This window comes from Pleurodeles waltl, chromosome 10 (assembly GCF_031143425.1).
Source record: "Pleurodeles waltl isolate 20211129_DDA chromosome 10, aPleWal1.hap1.20221129, whole genome shotgun sequence".
Classification (NCBI taxonomy): Eukaryota; Metazoa; Chordata; class Amphibia; order Caudata; family Salamandridae; genus Pleurodeles; species Pleurodeles waltl.
The window spans coordinates 715,057,844-715,082,872 of NC_090449.1; the positions used below are offsets into that span (position 1 = coordinate 715,057,844).

Here is a 25,029-nt window from a genome sequence, read left to right on the forward strand (position 1 = left end):
CCTCAGCAATATCTTACACAAATAAATGTTTAAATCAAATTACATTAATATTCCACACCATGTTTTATGGTAAATCAGGTGAAAAGTTATCTCAAAACCAGGATATTTCACCTCCATCTACCTTTCCATCCAGAAATTCAAACATGGATACTTTTGGGGACGCCCATTGGACGATTTAGCAATGGAAAGTGGAAGAGTTGAATTGCCGCTTCCGATTGAAAAATAAATATTTATTTTAACGTAAAATACAATAAATAGGATGATATATTAAAGTTTGTAAGGAATGGCAGCCTCTCCTAAAAAACAGGGAAGATTTGCGTGTTTTAATGTAGTTCTGCTTAACATAAAGGTGGGCTAGTGGAACGGGTTTAGGAATGCATTTTTTTTTTAGGGGGAAACGTGTCCCTGTGGTGAAAAAAGTGACGTGAGTTGGCTCCCTGGGAAAGAGTGAAACTTGATAGTCTGTGGCGTGCAGGCAGCAGCAATGCTCCGACCGTCCATGGAGGGGAGACAGACCGGTCTAGCGGCTTCCCCCTGTGTGCTGCTGCCGGAGCCTGTATAGAATTATATATTTATTTTCCTTGGCTCGCCTGTCTTCGGCGGCTGGTGTTACCCTGTGTGCCCGGGCGGCAGACGCTGAACAGGTGGTGGCTGGAGGAGAAGACCGGGCGGAAGCACCCTCGGGGTCGGAGCATGGCCCAGGCCTGGCCCCGCCGTTCTTTCCTGGACATGGAGCCGGAGCTGTAGCCTCTGGAGGCCGGCAGGAGTCGTGGCTGCACGCAGGCGGGATCTGGCCGCGCTGCTGCAACACTGTGCCCGGATCTCTCTTGTTGTCTTTCTCAGGCTCCGGCTGGGGGCTCGGGCTGGCCGCGCATGCCGGTGCCCGGGGTACGTGCCCTGGTGAGCCGCGGCTGGAGGCGGCGCTGAGCCGGCCCCGAGCTGCTCCGGGGAGCGGCGCCGGCCAGCAACAGCATGAAAGTGACGGTGTGCTTCGGGAGGACCCGGGTGGTGGTGCCCTGTGGGGACGGCAACCTACAGGTCTCCAGCCTCATCCAGCAGGCGGTGACCCGCTACAGGAAGGCCATCGCCAAGGTGAGTTCGGGAGAGCCGGGAACCACAACATGGCGCTGCCCGGGGAGTGGGTCACGGAGAGGGCCGGCGGGCAGCGCAGCCCCGGGGCACACGCTTTCTGCTGCTGTCCTGGGGTGAGCAAGGAGAGGCTGGAGCGTCTGGAAGCCTCTACAGTGCGCTAAACGGAGCTACAACTCTGGGCTGAGTTGGCATCAGGATGGGAAAGTTTAGTACTCTGGGCCTAGCAGTTTTCCAGAGGGAGCCTCTGGAAACAATTTTAAGCTGGTCCACTCGTCCCTAGTACAGCACCTCCAGTTCACCCAGTGTCTTCAGGGAATGGGCTAGTACACTACACTGTCAGCTAGAAGGTGATGAGAGTTGCTCTGTTGTCTAACGCGAGTGCATGTGTGATTGGGGGGGGGGGGGGGGGTGGTTGGCAGACCCCTTTGAAAACAGCAAGGCTATGTAGATACGTTGCAACTTAGATTCGATCTGCTCAATGTGTTTCGAGGGTCTCAAAAGAACGACCAGAGGATTAGAACTTCAGATAGAGCCTAATGCATACGGCCCTGCAGCGGTCCATAAAATGTCAGTGGAAAGTAAGTTTGACATGCACTGTGTAACGTGAGGCCGGCCACTCGTCTAGCTCAGCCCTCAAACATTGGGGGCTGTGCCAGTACATCCTTGGGGAGCGAGGCGCTGCTCCGTCCTTTTTACGAGTTCGGCCCCTGGGACATTTGTTGCTGGTCCCTAGTTTATGCAGCACAATCCACGCAGGAGTCACCTTCAGTGTGTTTGTGTGTGTTTAGTTCGCAGTGTGATTATCAGCCCTGGGCTTCTGGTGTTTGGTTTTCCAGAATTCCTTGCGAGCTGCTACACATCCGCCCGCGCCTGCATGTCAGGTCTCCTGCCCTTAGTTATGAAACAAAGGCGTGTCTTTTGCAGTGATAAACCAGGTGTAAATAGCAGGAACACGCTGCCCTTTCTCACAGCCGTGCTGTAGTGCACGTTTCCGCGTGGGATGTTTCAGTGTCCTGTACAATAGGCTAAGGAGACCCCCCCCCCCCCCCTCCCTTAAACATCCCTGGCCTCGGGCAGTATGGGGACTGGGACCCTGGAATTTTAAGACTGGGGAATGCAAGAAAATTCGTCGTTTGTCTAAAATCAGGAGCAGGCATTGAGAGACACCCCCTGCAAAAAAAGTAATCTTTAGGCGCTATTGTTTGCAGCGGTCAGCTGTTTTTATTTATTTAACACGTGTGTATACCGCACATGCACTATAATGGCTGTTGGGCGCTTTACATTTTATTCAGTAAATTCAGCTAGTGCTTGTAGTGTCTGCTGGGCGCTTTACATTTTATTCAAAACATTCTTCTCGTGCTCATGGTGGAATGAATTGGTGGGGCTTTTTGTGTCTAGTCTTAAGAATGTCAGCAGCTTTCATTGTTTATATTTGTATATGTCACATGAGGTAAAACCAATGTGGTGCTGTGATTTGGTGAAGGGTACAGCCCTAACATAGAGCATTTGATTTGACTTTACTGAAATACATCTTGGGCTGGCCTGCACTGCTGTCACAAATCACGCCGGCGTTTGTTTGTTTTTATCAGGGAAGCACTCTTTTCAAGATTACCACATCAATGTTGTCGCGCGGGCTCTGAACCCGATTCTGTTACTGTGTTACTGTGTTACTGTGTTACTGCGCTGAATGTTTCTCAGCTGTGCATGCAATGCGACAGTCGCTTTGCCGGGCCCCGAATGTTATTTTTTCCACTGTCTACTACCAGAAAAGATTCCGTAATTTAATAACTCCCTGTGAGTTTTGCTGATGTGATCCTTTGGTAAAAGCTGGCACCGTAAATGTGGTTGATTCTAAAATACTTTTTTTATGTTGCTTTCTCTTAAAACTGTACTTCACATACGTGCTGCACGTACATTACCATTTCATTGTGCGTGTCAGTTTTGTTTTACTGCTGTGTGGACCTGCTGATTACAGGGTTCCCTTCAGAAAACCTTGCTTCAGAGCTGTCATATAATTATATGAAATAAAAGTAGCGGTGCGTCACTACGTGTAAAGTGGGCTCGTGAGGAAGCTGCTGAAAAAATGTGTGTAACAAAGAAACGCGCATTTTGGCCTTCGCAGAACGCAGACCTTTCCACAGAGAACCCCTTTGTTTGGTTTCACGTACACGGTTTAAGGGGCCCTTGTATGGTTGTTTTTCTGCGCACAAACAATGCTAGATTTTGACGGGGAGGCAGGACGCCTCCGTATTTTCGACAGCGGAGGAGAAACATTTGCAAAACACTTTTTATAAGGGGTTGTGTGTTCTTGGAAAGGGCGTTTTACAAGAACAGAGTATGTAGGTGGACGGTTATGATAAGGTGGGGTCAATCCAAGCAGTGGTGTTGTGGTGCAGTGTTCAGTTTACAAATGCACACTGTTTCGTGTACACAAATCTGAAACTGATGTGTTCTGGGATTGAAACTCTTGTTTAGTAAACAGTTTAAAAATGCACTGAAGAGCAACAGGTTTTGCATCAAAAGTTTTGCTGGAACAACGTGTATATTCCGTACTAATTTAATTAAGGTACATTCCTCGTGTGGTGTTTGATAATAACACGTTTTTTAATCACTTTAATTCATATGAATTAAAAAGTATCCGCGCTGCAAGGTTTTGCTAAAGAGTTCAGGTTTACTATCCCACAAGAAAATGTTAAAACCACTTTTACCACCGCCAACAGCAGTATGCGGCCATTTTTGTTGTGCTGGTACATCTTTATCCTAATCTTGATGTCCAAGTCATTTTTTTTTCTTGTGCCCTATCTTTGTTTTTTGTTGTTGTGGAGAGTCTGATGGCCTTTGTTGGGCGTTTTTTTGCATCAACACAGGTAGACTTGATATTGGTCAGGCCATGTTCAAAGTCTACTGACATTCATGTTGACCGAAGAGACAGTGCAAACAACATTTTTGGAGCTTACACACACAGAGTGTGAAAGTTCTCCCAGGCATTGACCCTGGTCTTGTGCCCTCAAGGCTTCGAAATCCAGAAAAACTGGATCCACTCTGGGGTCCACAATTTCACCCCATGAGCACATCATTTGCTATCTCTTCCTGGCTTTTGTTTCTAAACTGTAACTCTGGTGTGCTTCTAACCTTCTTGAGCCTTCTAGACGTTTCCTTTTGAAGCCTCCTTCATTGCACTATCAATGCTGATTTGTCCGGTAACGCCTGTTTTGGCACATATCGGAGTTTCGTGATGAGCACTACACCCCCACAATATTCCCTGGATAAATATCACCCAGTTAATCTTGCAGACATTCACCAGGGAATGGATGTAACAGGACATGGAGATTTTGGTACAGAAAGCATTGAACATCCACAGTTAGTGCCCCATTATTCCCGGCAGAAATAATTGGTACTGTTCATTGCAACTGATAACTTCTAGACACCTGCAGTGTTGGAATACATAATATGTGATAAATAGTGCAACGTATTTTGGGCCAAGCGCTAAACCCTAAATATGAAAAGGCCTGCAAAAGCATATGGGAGAAATCAAGATCAAGGCATTTCTGCACTGTTTTGGAGGTGGCGGTGCCCTGGAGATGGTTAGTTGGAGGCAGCGATTTTCGGAGATGCTACTTTGGGGAAGCAGTTTGTTGGTCTGATTTGTCGGGGAGTGAGTTGTCAGTGGGTGGATCGCAGGGTCTGGTATGTTTGGGGCATAGCTAACCACCTGGTTGCTCCGCATCAGTTCTGCTACTGCTGGTATTGGGCAACTTTGGGATCTCAAAACACATATTTTTAAACATAGACAACAAACTGCAGGAAGGTGAAAAATAAATAGAGGGGTAATGGTGTTGTCACTTTCATGTGTTAATTGAGTTGGCGGACATGTAGTCTGTCACAGATTATATCTATTGCCGCTTCCCTCCTTATACTTGCTTATGATTTGGGTTTATAAGTCAAATGAAGGCCCTTAACTGTTGTTATTGACTGACTTTGTAGTCTGGATATTGAATTGTGTTCATTATTAGAAGAACAGGAGGGTCATTAATGTAATGCTGAAGTATTTTCTTGAATTTTCTGATCTAGGGCCCTGATTCCAGTTGCCAGATTAATTCTGATTTGTTCAGTAATTACTGTTTACCTCACATCACAATTACAAATTGTGTGGTAAGCATCATATGTCCCACATTTTTCGGTAGGTATATTTTCTCTGGTTGGAATGGAGGGGATCTGTTAAATACCATATAACAACGATTTTTGGTCTCTCCAAAGGAAGGATATGAATTAACTTCCACATCAGTGGTCGACATTGAATTTGAAAATGTGGATTGGCTTTTGAAAAATTCAGCAGGCTCGCAGCACCTATTGTTATAGGTACATGTCTGAGACCTTAAGCTTTGAACCACAGTTTGGTGTTCGTTTTCGTGTAAATAGCACTACAACACTTATACTAACACATAATTCACTCACAATGTGCTGTTTTACAGAAGCACTTTGGTTACTTTAAATTGTGGAATATGTGGAATTTAAGTTTCCTATAAATGTGATATACTATTCACAAACTTCATCAGTACAGAAAGTTCTTTTTGGTACAACCACTGTCATGGAATTTAATTCATATCCTTCCTCCGGAGGGACCACAAACCTTTCTGTTACATTATTCACTTACCCAGGGTACTGGGTTGCCCCATTTTGTCAAAATAACTGTTAAATACCAGCCTGAGCTGATTTTGGTGTGCTAAATATCAAAAACTGCTTGCTAGGCCCATTTTCAGACATTCATTGTGATTGCTGGTATTTATCAAACGTGCTACTACCATTTTGGAATATAGCTGGTGTAGTTTTTGCACCCTTATTCAGGCCAAGGTATGTATTGATGTGAGCGCTTGATTGTTATAAATGTCTAGTGATATTGATTTTCAGAATACTAAGAGATTCTTTGTAATATCTATAGGTAGACAGTTGTTAGAGTGGTGGTTCTCTTGCCATACAAACATAGTAGCAGCCAAAAACAGAGGACATGAGCAAAAGTCCACCTGCAAGCAGTAGCAATTTGAGAACTGCACTGCATCTACTCCTCTAACCCACCAAGTTTCTAAGGCACTTTATAGAAAAGTGTTGCTTGGTCATTGACATTTTCAGGCCTGAATGTGGATTTATTGAGAACGAATTTAGCCCATTTATTTTTACTAATGACATGTCATAAAATGGTGCTCCTTGTATTCTCCTATGATAAATATAAAGGTCTCGCCCTCAGGCGCCTCAGATTTGTAGCAAAGTGTCTGACTTGTTTGCACAAGGTCAGTGCAGACATTAGGAGAAGTATCTAGTTGGGGCTAAACAAACATCCTGGCGTTGTAAAAGTCAAGCCATCTTAGGGCCAACATTTGCATACATTTTGGGACCTAAACTATACTGTGGCAGTCTAATTAAGCAGTTTTTATAAATTCGAAGTGCCAGAAGACCATTTGAGGTAAATTAAAGGTCAGTTTAGGCAAAGCCAGTGCCATTTTAAGAGAAAATCATTGGCTTGCGACAAACATTATATCCTTGAAATATGGGCCATATGAGGGAGTTTGAGGACAAAAAGGAATCTGTTTCTGATCTATTTATTCTCCTTTGAGGATATAATACCCGTGTGGAAATGTACTCTGAACCACCCATCACATAAGCCTAGCGTGGCTCGGATTGATCTATTTTTGGTTAGTAAGTAGACACTTGAAGTCACAAAACCGTGCACTTTCTGATAGCTGGTTTGAACACAAAGCTTCTCTTCAGAAGTGTGGAGAGACACTGTTAATAGGGGAATAATTATAAACTTTTTTTTAAATAATAAAACTGTGGAACCCTAGCAGTGCATCATTTAAAGAAAATACGAAGGCACTAAGCTGCGTGTGTGCATGTTAAGAACATGTAATATCTGGCGTAATGGAGCAAGGAAAAAAGAAAAAAGTATCTACATCAAAATGCAGGCCAATTGTAAGGCACAGAAGTATAATTTTAAGTGTTTCCAACAATCACAAGGGCTTTTTACATAGAGAATGCTGCCAGTCATTTTTAGGTCTGGTAGTCATCCTCAACCTCGTCTTGGACATGTTCTATCCTGAAGAACCTTGCCAAACCTTCTTCTCTTATAGACCTTTGATTTGGAAGTCCTGCAACCAAGTATTCTGATATTAACAACACACAATAGCACTTTTCTGTCATTCTGGTGGAGGGAGAACTATAATTGTAGGTCTTCATCGATGGCATGCCAGTGTGATGATGTTGACAAGCAGAATGACAATTTAAAGAATCTTTTCAGCGCACACGATGATGCACCTTCCAGGAGTGTGGGTTGGCACTCTTTTCAGGGAGAGCCTTGCTGCACTTTTTTGGCCACAACATGAACGAGGACTCGGTCTCCCTCTCTGGAGAATCATCTTCTATTCCTCGTTCCCTGAGCCCGCTTGCAGTTAGTTCCCTAGCGGTACGTTGCCCCATTTGTCGGTTGTTTCACAAGTTTATCTGTTTGTGTTTCTGAAAAGAGAAAAACGGTAGGAGTTGAAGCAGAAGGGCCTCAGTTTCTGCCTTCAATATTTCTAATTGGGAATCTTCATGTCCTCTCAGTAGTATTTCTAGTCGCTTATATTTTTCAAACACCTGATCATTGTTCTGCTTCGGAATGCTTATCGTAGAGGACTGCTGTTGCCTGGAGTGGTTTTCCCTGTAGCAGGTAAAAAAAAAAAAAAAAAGTCAAACGATCTAGACTGAGCAAGGATGTGTCCTTGTTTCTGGTAGGGCTTACTCTCCTCTATTATTTGAAATTGTATTTCTTGGTGCTGTAACAAAAAATTGAGCAACAGCATGAAGTGGTAAGAGTCCAGTGTTCATTTACTGCGTGCAAGCTTCTACATTGTTACAACAAGCATTTTCAATGCAACGGGGCTCGCATTTGGTTGAGTTGGAGCTATTTGCGTTGTAAACTCCTAACCTAACTTTTCTTGCCACACAAATTAAAAGAAAAAAAACATAGTGCGATCGTGCTATGTAAAATGCAGTGCGATCGCGCTGCGGAGAAAATGAACAGATAAAGTAGTCCAGAAACCAGGCTCAAAACATTGAGCCTCGTATGTTTCTAGTAGTTTACCGGTGCTGTGTAGGTGGGCTAAACACCGGAAAAGGCATGACGTTAGCATGCCTTTCACAAATTAAAGCAAGCAGATTTTAAAGAGCAAGCCCATGAACCAATGAAAGAGACTGACGTGACCTGGGTGTGGTTTGAAGCCCAAAGAGAGATTACTTTATGGACGGAGCGCTTTTCGCTCACCCATAAAAAGGGAGAGGTGGAGGAGATCATTGCATCCTGAGAGAGCAAATCGGTAGCTCCCACGCAGACATGTTGCCTGCTATTACTGAAAAGGGATGGATCCAGTGTAAAGTCCTCTTGGATGCCCCATTTTAATCTGGCTAACAGTATTTCCGCATCCACAATGCCTTCTGCCCCAAAGAATTGAGAAATATCAAGGTCCTTTTGGTTTTAATTGAAGTTCATTGAGGTTTATGTTGGGCTTCGGTTGTTTTCAGTAGACTTTTTTCATGGGCCGTAGATTCTGATTTACACTTCTAACTGAACAATCATTATGGTGCTAACGGATGCTGTAGCGGTTGCTTGCTTGCAGACTTTGTTGCATAGAAGTGGTGCTGTGTGGGGTTGTTTGTATATAATACTTGTTTTAGATTGGCAGTTTTGTGAGTGAGAACTGTGGTTTGCTTGACTTAAATGGGCTGCTGCTGTTTACCACTGAAGCAAGGGCATGCAGAGGAGGAACTGCAGTCACTGCCAGCTTCACAACGTTGTTTGGATTAGCAGACTGAAGGCATGGCTTTTGGACAAAGGTACCATACTTACAGTTAATCACTTGCTATAGTTTAGTGTATTCTTGCGTGATTTAAAACGGAGAGGGTCATCTATGGGGAATCCTTATATGAGCACATAACAGGTTTTTATGTTGCTTGTTAAGCTTTAGTCAATAATGCTCATTCTTTCATGATGTTGGAACGTGATCTTCATTATGTCCTCTATTTTTATAAGTGCATCACTTCCATTGAAGCACACGTAAGACTGATAAAGTAAAAAAAAAAAAAAAAAGGCATCAAGCTGGTTTCTTTAAGAATAAGAGGGATACAGACCTGCATATTCAAAGAAATGCACTGGTGAGGAAATGGGCATCCAGGCATGATTAGGGGTGAGGATGAATTGGTATCCTTCAGCATTATGGTTTTGAGTCTTCATTCGGCAGAGAAGCCAAGAGGCTTTCATGCACAAAGCAACTCCTTTGTTACTACAGGTTATTTGAGGTTTGAGGTAGATGAGTTTTCAATACCCGACCAGTAGCATGGTTAGCACAGCTCAGCTCAAGGATGTACTTCAAATGTCCTTAGTTGTGATCAAAGGGACATGCAACGCAACAACCATGTACACACATTCGGACACTGGGAAGAGGCCAGCTCAGGATACCATAGGTTTAGTTGCCGGTTTGTAGAGAGATTTTATTTTTTCTTTTCCTGGCAAAACTATTTTAAATCAAATAAAGCCCGCAGCGTTGTTAATTGGAATGTTTGACAGCTTTCCATCTGCTTTTTTCCGTTTGCTCAACAGTTTTGGGCTGCAATAGATTGATGCATTTGTGCTTCAAAAAGAATTTGTTGATTGTTCAGTTGAAAAAGTACTAACTCAGCGAGTACATCGTTTTATGATGGTTTACAGACTTATTTGAATATACTTAACTGGGGAGGCAGTTTTGGAGGAATACATTTAGTATCATAGTATGTTTAGATCAAAACTTTAATACTGTTGGATGAGATTGCACATGAAAATGTAGTGGATTGAAGTTAGTGTTGATTTACTGGGCATTTAATGTGCTACCGAATTTAGAATTGTCTTAAATCAATTCGTTTCTATACTTTACTTAGGTGCCAAGCCTCTTCAGGTGCTCCCAGTGTTAGTTTTAATGTTTTGTTTTTGTTTTTTTGTTAAAATTAACTAAGGGGTAGGTAAGTTCATACTGAATTGTTCGGTTCAAAAGTGTGAAAACTCGAGGATGTTATGTTGAAATGATGAACTTAAATCATGTTATTGCTTGCCTTTAATATACTCAGTGCAGGTAGGCTGTGCATTGAATGTAATTTGAACATATTTTAATAATACTTGTTAAACTAGCTTGGCAACCTGAACATTTCAATGGCTATTACATTTTTATGCAATCCTGATCCCCTCGCTTGCTTGAACATTGTATTATGTTAGAATTTTTGCTTGGTAAAAACATTTTCAGAATTGAGACATACCTTTTTCATGTGAACTTTTGTGTTCTTGCATTTGTACCATAATATAAAGTAGCAAATATTGGCCAATTGTTTTACATGCACAGTTGGGGCCTCCATCAGCCTCTGCACCAAAGTTTGTAACTTATTTTGCTTGAAACCTTTTTATCTTTTTATTTAAAGATTCCTGGATTTGTATAACCACATACTTTCTTTTATCTCATTAAAAAAAGATGTTGAGGAAATGAAATTAATTAATTAAATAATTTTGGGCAGATTGTGAAAGCGGTTAAAACATGCAAGCTTTGGATATGGTTGTGGTGATCACATTTAATGTGCCTTTGTGATAGGACTTACACGAAAATGTTATGCTTTTTAAAAAAATAACGGCCCATACTTTTAATAGTATAGTTTAAGAAAGCCAAATTTGTACTGTCACAAAACTTAAAACAATAAGAGAGCAAATGGTCTGACAGTGTGCAGGTCACTTGTATTTATACACATATAGGCTATATCTGGAATGCTGTTTATTGCTAGTTCTATTATTTTTCTTTTATTCTCATACCTGAATCCCAGAGACTTCTATCATGAGAATATATTGCTCATTAACCATGTCAGCTATCCTGTTGATGCTACTGCTGGTGTCCTCAGCCTTTCCAACTTATCAGATTTTATTTTTGTACTTATTTTTCAGGACATTTTGCCATTTCTTTTCAGATTAGCTAGAAGTTTGACATTTGTACACCTACATTTCTTAGCACATTTAAAGTGCTGGAAGTGATTATGCATGTGATGCCATATACACATGCATTTTGATTTTACATTAAGTAAAACGTTCAAAATAAATAACAGTGCAAATTAATAATAGTCCCCAAACTCTAGATGATAATTGGCTTGTAGCTGCCGATTCGGGTATTAGCTTCCACATTTTATAGTACAGATAAGTGCTGTACACCCCGGAATTTCATCCAGAAATTGGATGAGCAGTAGCACTTATTTGGTTTCACATATGATTAATCGATAAGAAAAAAATCTCTTGTTGCACTGAGCCAATCAGAAACATCTGTCGCCTTTCTCCTGGAGCTTTTTCAAGGTGATTGACATTTTTGTGTGGCCTCTTTTTCAACATCACATATAAATTATTGTTATTTGCAGTAGTTTAGCTCGCTTCTAGTACTGGTTGGTCTGGAGGCATTTTTAGTTCACTTGTTTGAAGTAGTTGCAATCCAGCGCATCCATGATTGGGGGAGAGTGTGGTTAATGAGTTGCCTTGATGGCAAGTTTTTTTATGTTGTGATGAGGCTTCTAGGAAATTACATTGTAATGTGCACGGACGTTGCACATCAATATATTTTTCAAGATGCTGGCAATATAACTCTCACTACATGCACCAATTGAATACAGATATTGGGCTCTATACATACCTCTTCATATTTGTTATTTATCGAACAATATTTCATATGACAACAGAAATACTGTGCTCTGGGTTGGATCTGATGGCGGATGGAATTACAGGTGGGGCTGTGCAGGTTCATCTTTGTGGCATTGCTCCCTAATGATGATTATTACTTTTTGATAGGCTGAGAAGGACGAAGTGTTTTTGTCTCTTAGAAACAGATTTCTGGTGACCATTAAGGTATGTGAGAGGGGTCAAGAAAGTTCTTATGAGTGTAAAAGGAAGCTATTCTGTTGTTTGAGTGGGTAGTTCTGTTACTATGCTGCATCACAGAAGCCAGCGACCGTCTGCTGGGGTTGCGTAAGGTTCTATTGCTGGAGCAGTGAGCATTGTCACTTATAAATTCTTGAAGAAAAGAGGCTTGCTTGTGAGTCTCCACATTGCTAAAAGTTTGAATTTGGCATGGGACGATCTGGATTACAGAAGATGAGGCTTCGTCCTAACGGAAGTAGCCTTCTGTTGTCTCAGAGGGGCTAGCGGGATGCATCATAGCTATGACAGTGAATAGGTACTACTATTGTGGAAAGAAAACCATGCCGACAGCTGGTGTTTCATATCATTGTAAAGCTAGGGTTAATGTTGAGGAACAATTGTGCTTAACAGTAATTTCAGAAGTTGAATGTATGTTTTCCACGTGTGTATGAACTGCGCTGGAGAGCTTGGGTAGGTGTCCTCAGAATGACGACCCTCCCTCCCATATATGGTTTCTGTTAGTTTGGAATGTTGGGTAGCATTTTTTATTTGCATCCCAGCAACCTCGCAGTACGTCCATCGGTATCCTTCTTTTTTTTTTTTTTTTTTTTTTTTTTTTTTTTTTTTTTTTACAAGAAAGAGGGTTTGTGCTTTTCGGCCCAGCGAGTGAGGCAAACAACCTTTGAAGAGTGTCCACCTGATCATTCATAGTTGGTGAGGAGCTTGCAGAGCTGGTGTCAATAGGTCACAGGGTGATACTTGAAGAGTAGTAACACACAAACATTTGTTCACAGGAATTCAAATGTACTTAATCTGGCTACTGTAACTGTATTGCCTATCTAGTTTCAAATGTGCATGTTTCTATTGCCTAATCAGTGATTAATCAATCAATTGATTAGTGCTTAGCTGAGAAGCAGTGGACAGACTGATACACCTTTGTAAGGCCTGCCTGGACAGTGCTGCAGTTGCTTACCTTATGTGATCGTAAGAAATTAGGTTATCAGGTGAGAGCCCCACTCAAATAATAAACACAATCCATGTCTGGGTGAACCACGAAAGTCGCTAAATAAACCTGTGCTTATCCGTCTGGTAGCTTGGCACAAAAGCTATCAGACTTACCTTTGAGTAAATGTGTAATGTACTAATGCAGTACCCAAACCTTGTACTTTTTGTCCTTGGTGTGAGGCCTCCTCTGTGCTGCGTCACCCTGCGTCTGACCCCTTGAGCCACCAATCAAGATGTCTGAGGTGCTTGTGGGAAAACTCATGCTAAATGCATCAGGAGTGATTTGATTACAGCACCAAGCTACTAATCAAGGCTGTATGCTTGATTTGTTTATTATGAAAGTTATGACAGAGAGTAAGTCTCCCTTAATTATTACAAAAAGCATAGGGTAAAGCCACAAGGCCTTTTATTATTGGACACCTTGTTAAAGTTTGTAGACAACTATTTTGATACAGGGAATTTCACAGATTGCAATTGTAGGCAAGGGTTTTGAAGTTAGCTAATGCTTCTGACAAACCCTCGGGTGAAAGATTGGCACCCTGAGAATCCTTGTTATGCCATTTTAGGACAAATGTATTGTTTTGCTAACTGCAATGTGGTACACATCTGTAATTTTATGATTATATATGATAGTTGCCTTGTAGGAAAGTTTAGTGACAAGCCAGTGGTACAGGCTATAGGTCTGAGTGGTTCATTGGAAAAAGTTATGTTTGATACCATAGGTCTAATATTTTTATTATGAAAAGTTGTGACAAATGTAGTAGGCCAAAGTTATTGTGAAAAGCAATTGATAACGCTAATTGGCTTTTGTGGGTAGATTCTCATTGCGCTGTTAAAAGCTGTCTGCAATATTTTGTTGTGTGGAATCTCAGAGTACTGTGTGATGCAAGGGTGTTGGTGTTAGTGTATGTCAAAGGGGGCAACTAAGTGGTGAAGTTTTGCACTGTCATAATCCTTGTCTGACCTTTTTCAGAAGGATTATAGATTGTTTTGGATTCAGTTTTGAAGGACCTCCCTGCCACACCAGTCCTGGACCAGCATTACGCCTGCATCTGTAAACACCCCTGAGTTGTGTTCTTGTCTTGCTGTTTTCATTTGGGATCTACATACTTCGTTGTTGATCATTGTGGCCTAAATGTTTTCCTGCACGCTTATACAAACTAACTCACAGAGTGCATAGGGGAGAGGCGCGTAGTCTCACTGAGACAGTTAAAAAAAAAAAAAAAACAAAAAAAAAAAACGGAATGCTAGTCAAACAAGCATTTGCAATGCAACGGGTCTCGTATTTCGTCAAGTTAGAGCTATTAGCGTTGTAAACTCCTAACCAGACTTTTCTTGCCACATTAAATGGAGAAAAAAAAAACAAGCGTGATCACACTGTATAAAACACAGCTCGATAGCGCTGCGAAATAAAGAGAAAAAGTAGCCCAGAAACCATACAGAAACCATGGAGCCTCGTATGTTTCCAATGGTGCACTTGAGGAGGGCTAGACACCGGAAAAGGCATGGCGCATGCATGCCTTACACTAATGATAGCAAGTGGATTTTAAAAGGCAAGCCCACGAACCAATGTAAGGGACTGACATGACATGACATGGGCGTGGTTAAAAGCCCAAAGAGAGATTACATCAGGAGATGGAGGGCTTTGCGCTCGCCCCCCAAAAAATGAATAGTCCCCCAACTTAGACCTATTCGACCACACTTAGAAGAATAATACTTCTTTTCTGGTCTTGTAGACTCTGCACTCCTGCTGCTGTAGTCTAGCCTTTCTTCGATCTCTGAGGGTTTTCATAATCCTCTTTTATCCTTAGTATTATGAAGACATTTAAAACACACATCTTTTATGTAACTGTGCAAGCTGTACTTAGGTTGGCTGCTCTCCATTAACCTTTCCTCCTGCAGCTGGGTTTTAGTTCACCTGCTTGTTTTTAGTATTGTATTTGAATCTTTATGATGAAAGCAGATACACTGGTGGAAATATATTTCATAAAGAGTGTTGTGCCTTGAGATGATTGTGCTTTGAGAAAGCCCAGTTCCGCACATCATCGGCTGTCTGCGAGTCTATAAATCTGAACATTGTACAATACTGTGGTTTAATGACACCTAAACTCCTATGGAGCATAAAGCCACGAACCTCACATTATGTAATGGCAGCTAAACTTTGTGGCAACAAGGAAATGGTGACTAATAAATAGAGAAGGGAATGTGCTCTCTGAAAGTGACAGACTTGAAAACATTTCTTAAATAATTTCTTGATTCAGCAATAATTTGAAACAACATTTGACTTGGCATACTCATTTTTATGTGATAAATATTGCATGCTAAAATGCTTATTCTTTTAAGTATTATAAATTAAACATAACCTTCGTTAATCTTGTTCCAGATGTGCGCTTTTTAATTTGTTCAGCCATACTTGGTGACAGTAGGTCCGTTGGAGTCAGCCTTCTGCTCACATCTTTAGATCTAGGGGATTTTGAATTTAATTGATCTCATCTTCATTGTGGAATTATGACTGTTTGTCCTTAGGGGAGAGTTGGATGTTGTGAATGATCATGGGTGGGTATCCAGGGACCCAATGGGTATTATCGCATTATAGAGCACATGGTCCCTCTCACTATTGCAGTTTGGCTTCCAGTTCTCCTGTTGGTCAGATTCTGCCCTTATTTAAGTTTCATGGTGCAATATCCTTCTTTCCATCTGTCTAGAGAGTTGGGGTACCTGATATGGCTCTGAAATGTCTGACAGTTGTCTTAAAATGTTATCAGCACCAATGTGGAGTGCCTCCGGTTTTGCCCCCTTCCCTACCTTTTTATTTATTTATTCTATATGGATGTGCAGCTGCTGGTTGAGGCTGTTACACCCAATGCGTTTTTTGTATGCATGCTGAGGATATTTAGCAAGTAAAAAGTATTGCAAGATATTTCCAGTCCAAAGCTGCCTATATAAGAATTCAGAAGTGGATGAAAGCCAGTTGGCTAGCACTAAATGGGTTTTACGGTAGATGACATAAGATGCAGGATACCCATGGACAACATAATACTATTCGCACGGAAGAATATTTGCACTTGGTTTAGTTCTTAAACGTTGGTCCTTTTTAAAACCAGTCACAATTACAACCAGAATATTGTTGTGGTTGTCAGTCTGGGTAGAAATCTTGTGTGGTACTTGGACGAGCAACACAGGAGCATGTTGTATGAGGTCAGTAATTTCTCCAAATGCAGTCACTGCAATTCAAGCTATTTTACAGTCAATGAAGGGCACCCTAATAAAGCTTCATTTGTTTCATACCCATTCAGCTATGATCCTTCCACAGCCCAGACATCCCCTCATCCTGTCATTTAAGATACCTAACTTATCCTTTCCTGTAGGCAAGAAATCAGGAGTAGATCAGATCACCTTTAAGCTGGCACGTGTAGTTGAGTGGATGAATGAGGCAGAGTTTCTTGAAATGCAACTCGGACAAACAGAAGTGCTGTTAGACACACTACATCTAAGGACTGCTGGTCAGAAGAACAGGGTCCTGCACTGAAACCTGCGACAGTAGTCCAAAATATGGGGTAAAATTTGACAAGAAACTGTCTTCCCGCCCCCGATTATATCTGAGACCGTAACGTGATTCTCTCTGATCAGGGCTCTAAAGAAGACATTTGAATTGCTGCCGATGGAAACACAGAAAACAATTATGCATGTGACAGTAACCTTCAAGATTGACTAAGTGGATACCTTATTTTTAGGGCTTCCTAACAACTTGTTTGATCAACTACAGATAGTGCAGAATGCTGCAGCTAGGTTAATCTTGTTGATTCCATGTAGTCAACCGGTAGTGCATCATCTGAGTTACATTGCCTGCCAGAAAGCAAAAGGATTCTCTTCAAAGCATTGGTAGTAGCCCTCCAAACATTTTACAAGACAGCCACCAAATACCCTGGCAACATGCTAAGCCATTACTAACCTGCGAGATCTCAGGGAGCGTCAGATGCTCTTTTACTGAAGATCTACTCATGGTGGCCAATTGTTTATTTATTTAGCCTCCAGAGTCTGTAATGAACTTCCTCTTTCATTATGTCGTACAGCCAATGATGATTAGTTCAGGCCACATCTTAAGACATGGCTATATAATAAGTAACGTTCTGCTTGATTTGTGGCTCATAGTCTGTTTCTCGAGCCAGACGCCCTGTGAGGCAGCTGAGTGCTTCATAACTTTGACTTGATTGATCTATGGGTGAACACAAACTGATGACCTAATCCTCAATGCACTTTTATGTGATCGTTTGAGCTCAGCTGGGGGCAAGGCCCCTTCCATATAAAGGGTCTCAATAAGACTCTTGCTCCAAAATTCATGGGAATCCCAGTGTGGGCAGTAACAGGAGTGATCGGCTGAACTGGGATATAATTTTCCGAGGTCACATTTTGCTTTACATGCTGTAATTGGGTGTGAAATATTGATTTCCATGTTGATCCTCCGGTCCATAGGGAAAATATAATGGCTTACTAATAATTAATCTGAAAATGTTTGCAGCCCGCTGTATCTGGATTTCCAGGTGCAATATTATCATGTCATTAATCCCCAAACCTAGGTAATGGGGGCCTGAGAGCTATCTCCTTTAATCATCTCTCAAGCTTCCTGTCGTTAACAAATTGGTCATCCTAAAATATAGGAATAGAGAAAGCCAGGGAATGGTACTTTGAGGTAGTGTCGAGCTTATTTTCTGGTTTGGTCTGAATCAACCGCTGTCTGTCATTTAGGGTGGAGGGACCATGCCCCACCCCACACCTTTTGCCCTCATGAAGAGTGCCTGTCAGGCTGAGCAAAGGTCAGCCTGACAGACACTCTTCATTTTCAGATCAGGCAGCCAGGAGCAAAACATGCACAATTTGCGCAGGCTCCTTGCTGCCTCTGCTGAATTTTGCTAGGCTGAAGATGTCACAGCTCCTATGGGCATGACCTCCTCAGCAAAGGTTCCTCGAGGGGAAGCGTCGCCCATTGAGTCCGACCTGGGGGCGCTTCAGGTTTAAGCCCTGAAGCGTCCAGGGTGAGTGTCAATCAGTGACTCCTTGTCACAGAGTAGGGTGGGGTCAGCAGTCTCACTGACCCCATCCCACTGAGTGGTGAAGATGGGACTGCTGCCTTCCTTTATTGGATGACCTTAGGTCAGCCAGTGAGGGAAGGCAGCAGTCCCAACCCTCCTGGGACCTCCGAGGCACAGAGAGAGAGTTTGGTATTTACATCCGTCACAGCAATGGCAGAGGTAAAGTTAAGGTAATGGTTGACCTTCCACTGGAGTCTGTTGTCCACTCTTCGCTTCTATGATTCTCACTCAGACATGAGGGATCACAATATGGTATGTATTTTGGGATCAGAGTGTCTTGGTAATTTGTACCTGAATTCAAAAGCCTAAATAATGGTGAAAATAACATTGGAATTTGTAATCTAGAATCCTTGAAACCAAGGGCCAGATGTAGGTAGTAATGGTTTTGTGACTCGCAAATTGCGAGTCGCAAAACCATATGCAGAATGGTGTCCCTGACACCATCTGCAAATCGCAAGGGGGTCGCAAAGATCCACCTCATTAATATTAATGAGGTGGGTCGCAATTTGCGACCCCCCCCTTGCGCTTCCCTGCACTCACAGGGATGTTGGCCTGCTGGAGACAGCAGACCACCATGTCTGTGACTGCTTTTTTAATAAAGCAGTATTTTTTTTTGTTGGTATTGCAGCCCGTTTTCCTTAGAGGAAAACGAGTTGCAATACACTCGTGAAAATGAAACCATTTGGTTTCATTTTTTCAGAGTAGCCTGCTCTGAAAAAAAATATTTTTGGCGACATTCACAAAGGGGAAGGGGTCCCCTGTGGACCCCTTCCCTTTTGCGAATGAGTTAGCACCCACTTCACATAGGTGCTAACTGCGAATTGCTTTGCGACCGCATTCGCGGTCACAAAGCAATTCTGCATCGCGGTGCGACTTGTAAATAGGAAGGGGAACACCCCTTCCTATTTGCGAGTCGCATTCCCATTTTGCGAGTCTTTACCGACTCGCAAAATGGGAATGTGCATCGCGATGCCCGTTTTTTGCATGGTGCAAACTGCGAATTTCGCAGTTTGCGCCGTGTAAAATGGTTCCTACATCTGGCCCAAAGTGTCTTTTTGCAGTGTATCTTTTATTCACATCCAAAGCAAATATGTGAGTGTAGAAAGTAATTTTATGTAATTGTTTAAGAGGAATACAATGTTTCTGAACCAGAGTAGCTGCCATAGTCCTTAAATGCCTACCTTTTAGGTCAAACAGGACGGTGAAATAATACACTGTTGTAGCCTGGCAATGACATGTGCCAAACATGACATAATGGCTTGTACTCAACTTAAGAAAATCTTAATAACTTTTAAACAGGACAGGATCTCTCCACTGACTACCACTTAAGCACTACATATTCGGAGTAGCATGTTTTGGTATTTAAATGCGTTTAGGGAACCACCCCGTGCTAGCTGCAGGAAAAAATAGACAGGCCATATTGCAATCTTTGATCTCCACGGTCCCCTGAATGTGCATAGAACCATCACACAATGGAAGGATGACTGCAAACTTGCTGTTATATGATGGAGAATTTAAAACCTGCTGCCTTCACACATGAAGTAAAGAATTCCCGGTTGTCTTTTATGAAAAAAAAAAAAAACTTTCCTACTCGATAATTATTCATCTGACTGAGTTCTCTGTGGGAGGCTCTGACCTTTTCTGTTCTTAATATATGACATTTGGAAAAAATTGTTTTTGTTTTTGTGTATCATGGAGTCTTGAGACAATTCAGTTGGTGGTGCCTGCCTAATGATTTAAGTAAATGTTACTGACCAGTGCAGATATGGTTTATGTCTTTGTAGATAGGTCATGCCTTGAAACAGTTTTCCATTAGCTCTCTTTCAAAATATGCTACTGGATCTAAAAATATTTAAATGTTTTAATACAGCAAGCAAGGGGGGCACTGAAACTGGAAGATACTCATCTCTGCCAGTCGGCCGGTGCAAGAAGTCTTAGTATCCTAGACCAGTTACGTCTAACAGAGAGTCAGATCCAGGCCCTTATTTGAAACTAGCAGACTGTGTGATTGAATTCTCTTGAGGTTAGTTCTATGTAGCGATAGCTTATATGGATTTAATGAAAATCTGTTATTGTTTGCACCCGTGAGGTACTACCATTGATATTCCCATTGTTTTCACCTCCTCTTCTTGGGGCCTTAATTGATACTTTTTAACAATGGCTTGTTGTCAGTAACCTAGGCTGCTTGCAGGGTGTTATTGGAGAATCTGCCCTTTCCTTTTGAGGATTGTAATAATTTACAAATTTAAGTTACTTATCTTGATCAATTTCATTGGGGAATAAGTGTCTGTTATCCAAATATACCTCATTTAAAATGTTTACTGTGAGATATGGTATAAGGCAGGTCCAATTTGAAACTACCCTTGAAATGCATTAACTAACATTGTTGCTTCAAACACTTGCAGGTCTGGACTACAAGTTTTTTTGGATTTCATGCTTAGGTGACCACCTCTTAAGAGGGCCACATGAAGATCTTACTTTGAGGCCCTTTCTGCTCTGGTGCTGTGTGTCACAGAAGTCGATGGGTATAAAGTTGTTGCAAACTTCACATATTTATTGACTTGTTATGGCTAGCCATATTTTTTCAGATCCAGTTATTCTAGGACCTACTCACCCCTTCTGGCAGTTGACAAAGAACAGGTGTTCTGTTAAGTCAGAAAGTGAAGGAGCAATAAATATGCCTTTAAATCTTATCTTGTCACATTTGATCTGTGTTCAGAGACAGAGGTCAAAAGTCAGTTTGCAGTCAGAAGGAAAATTAATTGTAAAACCGAGTTCCAGGATTTTGTAAGGTGAACTCTCTGACGTGCTATATGAAGTTATTTAAATGTGTGTGCAGACATTTCAAAATATATTTCAGTAGTTGTGAAAGCCCAGTTTTTGTACCTCTGTGCCTTAATTAATTTTTTTTTTTTTTTTTTTTTTTTTTTTAAAGGTTGAAAGCGAATCACAACACTTAGCCTAGTGATGTTGAAGGATAAATGTTTTCTGAAACCCAATTTTCACATTATTGAGACCCACTGTGCACTCGCTGCAAGCTGCTGTGACTTTTTGGAGCATGCTGGCCCTACATCTAATGGCTAGTGTGTCTTCGATCAAAATACTTGTACTCCCTCTGGTCCTTTACTTGTTTGTGGCCCTACTGATCTGGATCCCGCAGTCCTTGTTCAAGGGCATGAATATTCACCTGAGATTTAGGCAGGTGGGGAGTGATACCACACTGCCAGACTGAGGTCAGGCCACTCACCTAAGGGGACAGTTAAACAGCAAGATGCGAAGTTCTGCACACATGATGAGTGTGGAAAGCCTACTTGGATCCCTATTCCTGATCTATGGGACTCTCACAGGCTCAATATGGGCCATATGGTGGTTGGGTCTGGCGGAACCCCCATCACACAATACCAGGCAAAAACTCATGACATTTGGAACAGCAGGAAACTGGTGTCCTATCTGTATAAGACTATCATGTCCGTGGCAATGACACCCATGGACCGGGTCAAAATGCACTAGTAAGACACTATGGTATGGGAATTGATGGCCAGTGAGTGGGTAAGAATGTTACAGCATACATGCCAAATATCTAGGAACACTAGATTTAAATATACTCAGCTCAGTTACATTCATATAATCTATCTCGTACCTCATGGGCTCCAAGTTCTTTCACTTGGGACTGGTCTTAGCCAAATGAGCATTCGCTATGCACTGGTGGTTACCAGGTGGTCCACTGCATACCAGATGGAAAGCAGATGTTATGGAATGGGGTACGGGTGAGGAATCTGCATTGAGATTGAAAGAACAACGGGCCTATGACAAAAGTCTATTGCAGCTGGTGGGATGGAGGTCTGAGCCCCAGTCACCATGTCGATCACCACATAGGTGGATAAGGGATAACCAGTAAACGGTGAAGGGCAGTAAACAGTGACTGACTGATGAGGTAGGTGAGGACTGGAGATGATGCAGGGGAGAAATACTGGATTATTGGGGTGGGCAGATATTGGCTGGGTAAAAGTGGTTAAACGTTTTTGTTCTAAGGTAACAATCACAAAGCTTCTGTGTATGCAACTGAGACAAAATTATGCCTAAACAAAGTCTGCTGCAGTGACTGTCCACATGTTGAGAATTTAATACTTAAACAATACTCATTGTACGAAAGGTTGAACTAATGGGTCTCGGCTTGCAAACTAATGCCTACGATATGTTAATACAGACCAGAATAAGCTTATTTGACCAATAAAATAATAAAAACTTTCATTTAAAAAAAAAAATTCTTCCATTTGAATGTGAAAACAATCAAAAACAAAATTGTAGGATTTGTAAGTTGATATGATCTTCACATGTGGGGTTTAGTGTAATGGGTGAAAATTGTGTGCATTAGCCAAGGAGATTTGTGGACTTTTGAAATATATTTCTTTTTCTCTGCACTAACTAGTTTAATATTTTTTTATTCGGTTCAAGATAAATGTGTAAAACGTGTTGAATGAGCAGTCTGTGCTTTTATGTTTTTAAGTTCCTCTTTAATTGTCCTTGGGTCCCTGGAGGAACAGTGAATTCTTTGAGGAACCCTCGTTTTTCATCAGTGTTCTAAAATATTTAGTGACCACCCAATGTATGCAGTGATGGATGTCAAATCCTTTGCATTTTTCTATGTATAGCGCATTAAACAAATGTAAATAATGTCAGGAATGGACTTTTATATTTCTTTTGTTGCTGATATGTTTCACAACAGCGAAAGAGAGTGTGCATTACTTGCTTGCACACAAATCAGGATAATTAATTCCCTCAAGAGATAAATGATCTATTTTTAGAGGAACGAATATTCCAGTTTGATAATGAGTGTATTGTTAATTCATTCTAAAGCCCCTGGTCTGGTTTTTAAAGAAAGCCACTTTAGGTTTCAAATGTGTTGATTCTTCTTTTAAATTGTCACTTAGTTATCATAAATCCTATATGACTTCATACCTGTGTAACAGATTTGCTTTTGTGTGGAAACGGAAGAGGGGGATGGCTGTAGACAGTTGTGCCGGTTTTTCTTTTGGGCGAGACTGTTTTTTCTGTGTCCCTCCCTGCTGGAACAAAGGAAACGCTGGTTCGCAACCAGAGTGGCGCAACACGGTTTGCGTTGTACGATAGATAACCTGTACCTGTCTTTTGTTCCTGGTAACGCAGGTGTCCTCACTAACTTGAGAGGATGTCAAAAGAGGAAAATCGTTTATTTAGGAGATATATGAAGCTGCGTCTTTCTACATTATTCTACGGTGGCCCATGCTTAATTTGTTTACCAACTTTCAAGTTGGTTATTAATCTTTTGGCAGGGAGGTTTATTTTCTTTGTCAAGTGCTTATGGCAAAAATAAACCTTAATCCTGGAAACATGGCTTCATGTTTGAATAGTTCTATGCATTTTTTCTTTTTTACTTTGTTTTTATCACTATAAGAATGCATTTCTCTGAAATACTTAGTCACTACTACCAATATGATCTAAAAACTGCCTCTACAGTATGTGGGGACTTAAACTACTACTACTGCTAAGTAATACTTGAGGATTACCAACACCATTGACATGATTACGATGACTATAACCACAATGATATGAGAGCTATGGCTGCTACTACCAGTACTTCAGGACTGTCAAAACTACCACACGAGGGTTACCACTATCACCATGAATTGATGTGAAATACCCAAATACACGAAAATTAGTATTTTCACTACCAGTACATGAGGTGTAGCACAACTATATATTTTTTTTGAATGATGCAGTGGCCCTTGCAGCAGTCTTAACTCTATGTAAGTTGCTTTATTAGGGTCTGACTTCCAGAGTATAGATATGTCCATAGTTAAAGTATAAACTAACAGTGACTAGTATGTTCGAATCATCAAAACAGTCTGTTTGTTCAAAATACAAAGGACAGAGTTGTGAAGATAATGATTTAACTAAATATACTGTTGAAATCTTATCAGGTATCATAATGCATTTGCCCCTTTCTGGACTGGTCGCAGGCACAGGTTACTAGCTGGTGTGGTTGTTCATTTCTGGTCTGTGTGGTTAAAGTGTACCTGTTCATTTGAGGCTTGTAATGTGCACTGTTCTACCCCACTAAAGATGGTTTCAAGAGCACATTTCACTGGTTAACATCGTAACTGTGTGATGTCTTTTGAGGTCTCACTTTGTTGAGGTCTATTTAAGTCCTGTACATGTAAAAGCTTTTGCCATTGCTGAAGTGTCTGTTATTTTCAGTCTCACTTGTGCCTAACTAATGCTGCCAGGGCTGCAATCCTCTGGATTTTGCATTCTATCTGCTGGCGAATATTCTGCATTGCACAAGCAGAAGGGCTTTGTGCCACCATCCAAATTCGAGGAGTTCCACAGAATATGCAGAAGACTCAACCGGCCTGGCCAAGTACTCTCTTTTTTTTCCCGTCTTTATCACATAAATGGGTACGAGTGTGGTGGCAGTTACTCCAAGTCAGACAAGCACCTAGAGGCAGCCAGTTCTGCTTTTGCTGCAGTTTAAGATCATGGTGTCATGCCATAATTTGAGCGTGTATATGTAGATGACACTATATCTGTACTCGACAAACCAATGAGGGTGGGCATTACTCTTAACCAGCAGAACGGCAGGAATGTTTTATGCACGTGTCGCCTGAATTGTCCATCAGCTTTGTGTTCAATTCTCATATCCATGTTGGTAACAAGAGCCGACTCTAGTGATATTTGCCAGTTAATTCATTGGCAAGTATTCCAAGAGCCTCTGTTGGAAATGCATGAAGCCATCACAGGGGCCCTGTCCATCACTTCATCCTCAAACACATGATATCCTTACGCTCATCACTTGTTCCTGCCCCTCATATTATCGTTCAATTCATCATATTAATTGTGTGTACTCTCATAAGGCACCTTTACCAT

General features: G+C 41.5%; 1 protein-coding gene across 10 annotated transcripts in view; it reads left to right on the forward strand.

The window, feature by feature from the left end:
- The first annotated feature begins 426 nt into the window (after nt 1–426).
- The window catches only part of PARD3 (par-3 family cell polarity regulator), a 1,239,520-nt gene continuing 1,214,917 nt past the window's right edge, over nt 427–25,029 (forward strand). For 7 of the 10 annotated variants that reach the window (XM_069211234.1, XM_069211224.1, XM_069211233.1 and 4 more), the window contains exon 1: nt 557–1,092. In XM_069211234.1, the coding sequence (XP_069067335.1) occupies nt 973–1,092 (120 nt within the window). In that variant the 5' untranslated portion in view covers nt 557–972. Of the gene's footprint in view, nt 1,093–25,029 lie in introns of all 10 variants that reach the window. The other 3 variants (XM_069211229.1, XM_069211227.1, XM_069211231.1) reach the window with 3 other exon arrangements.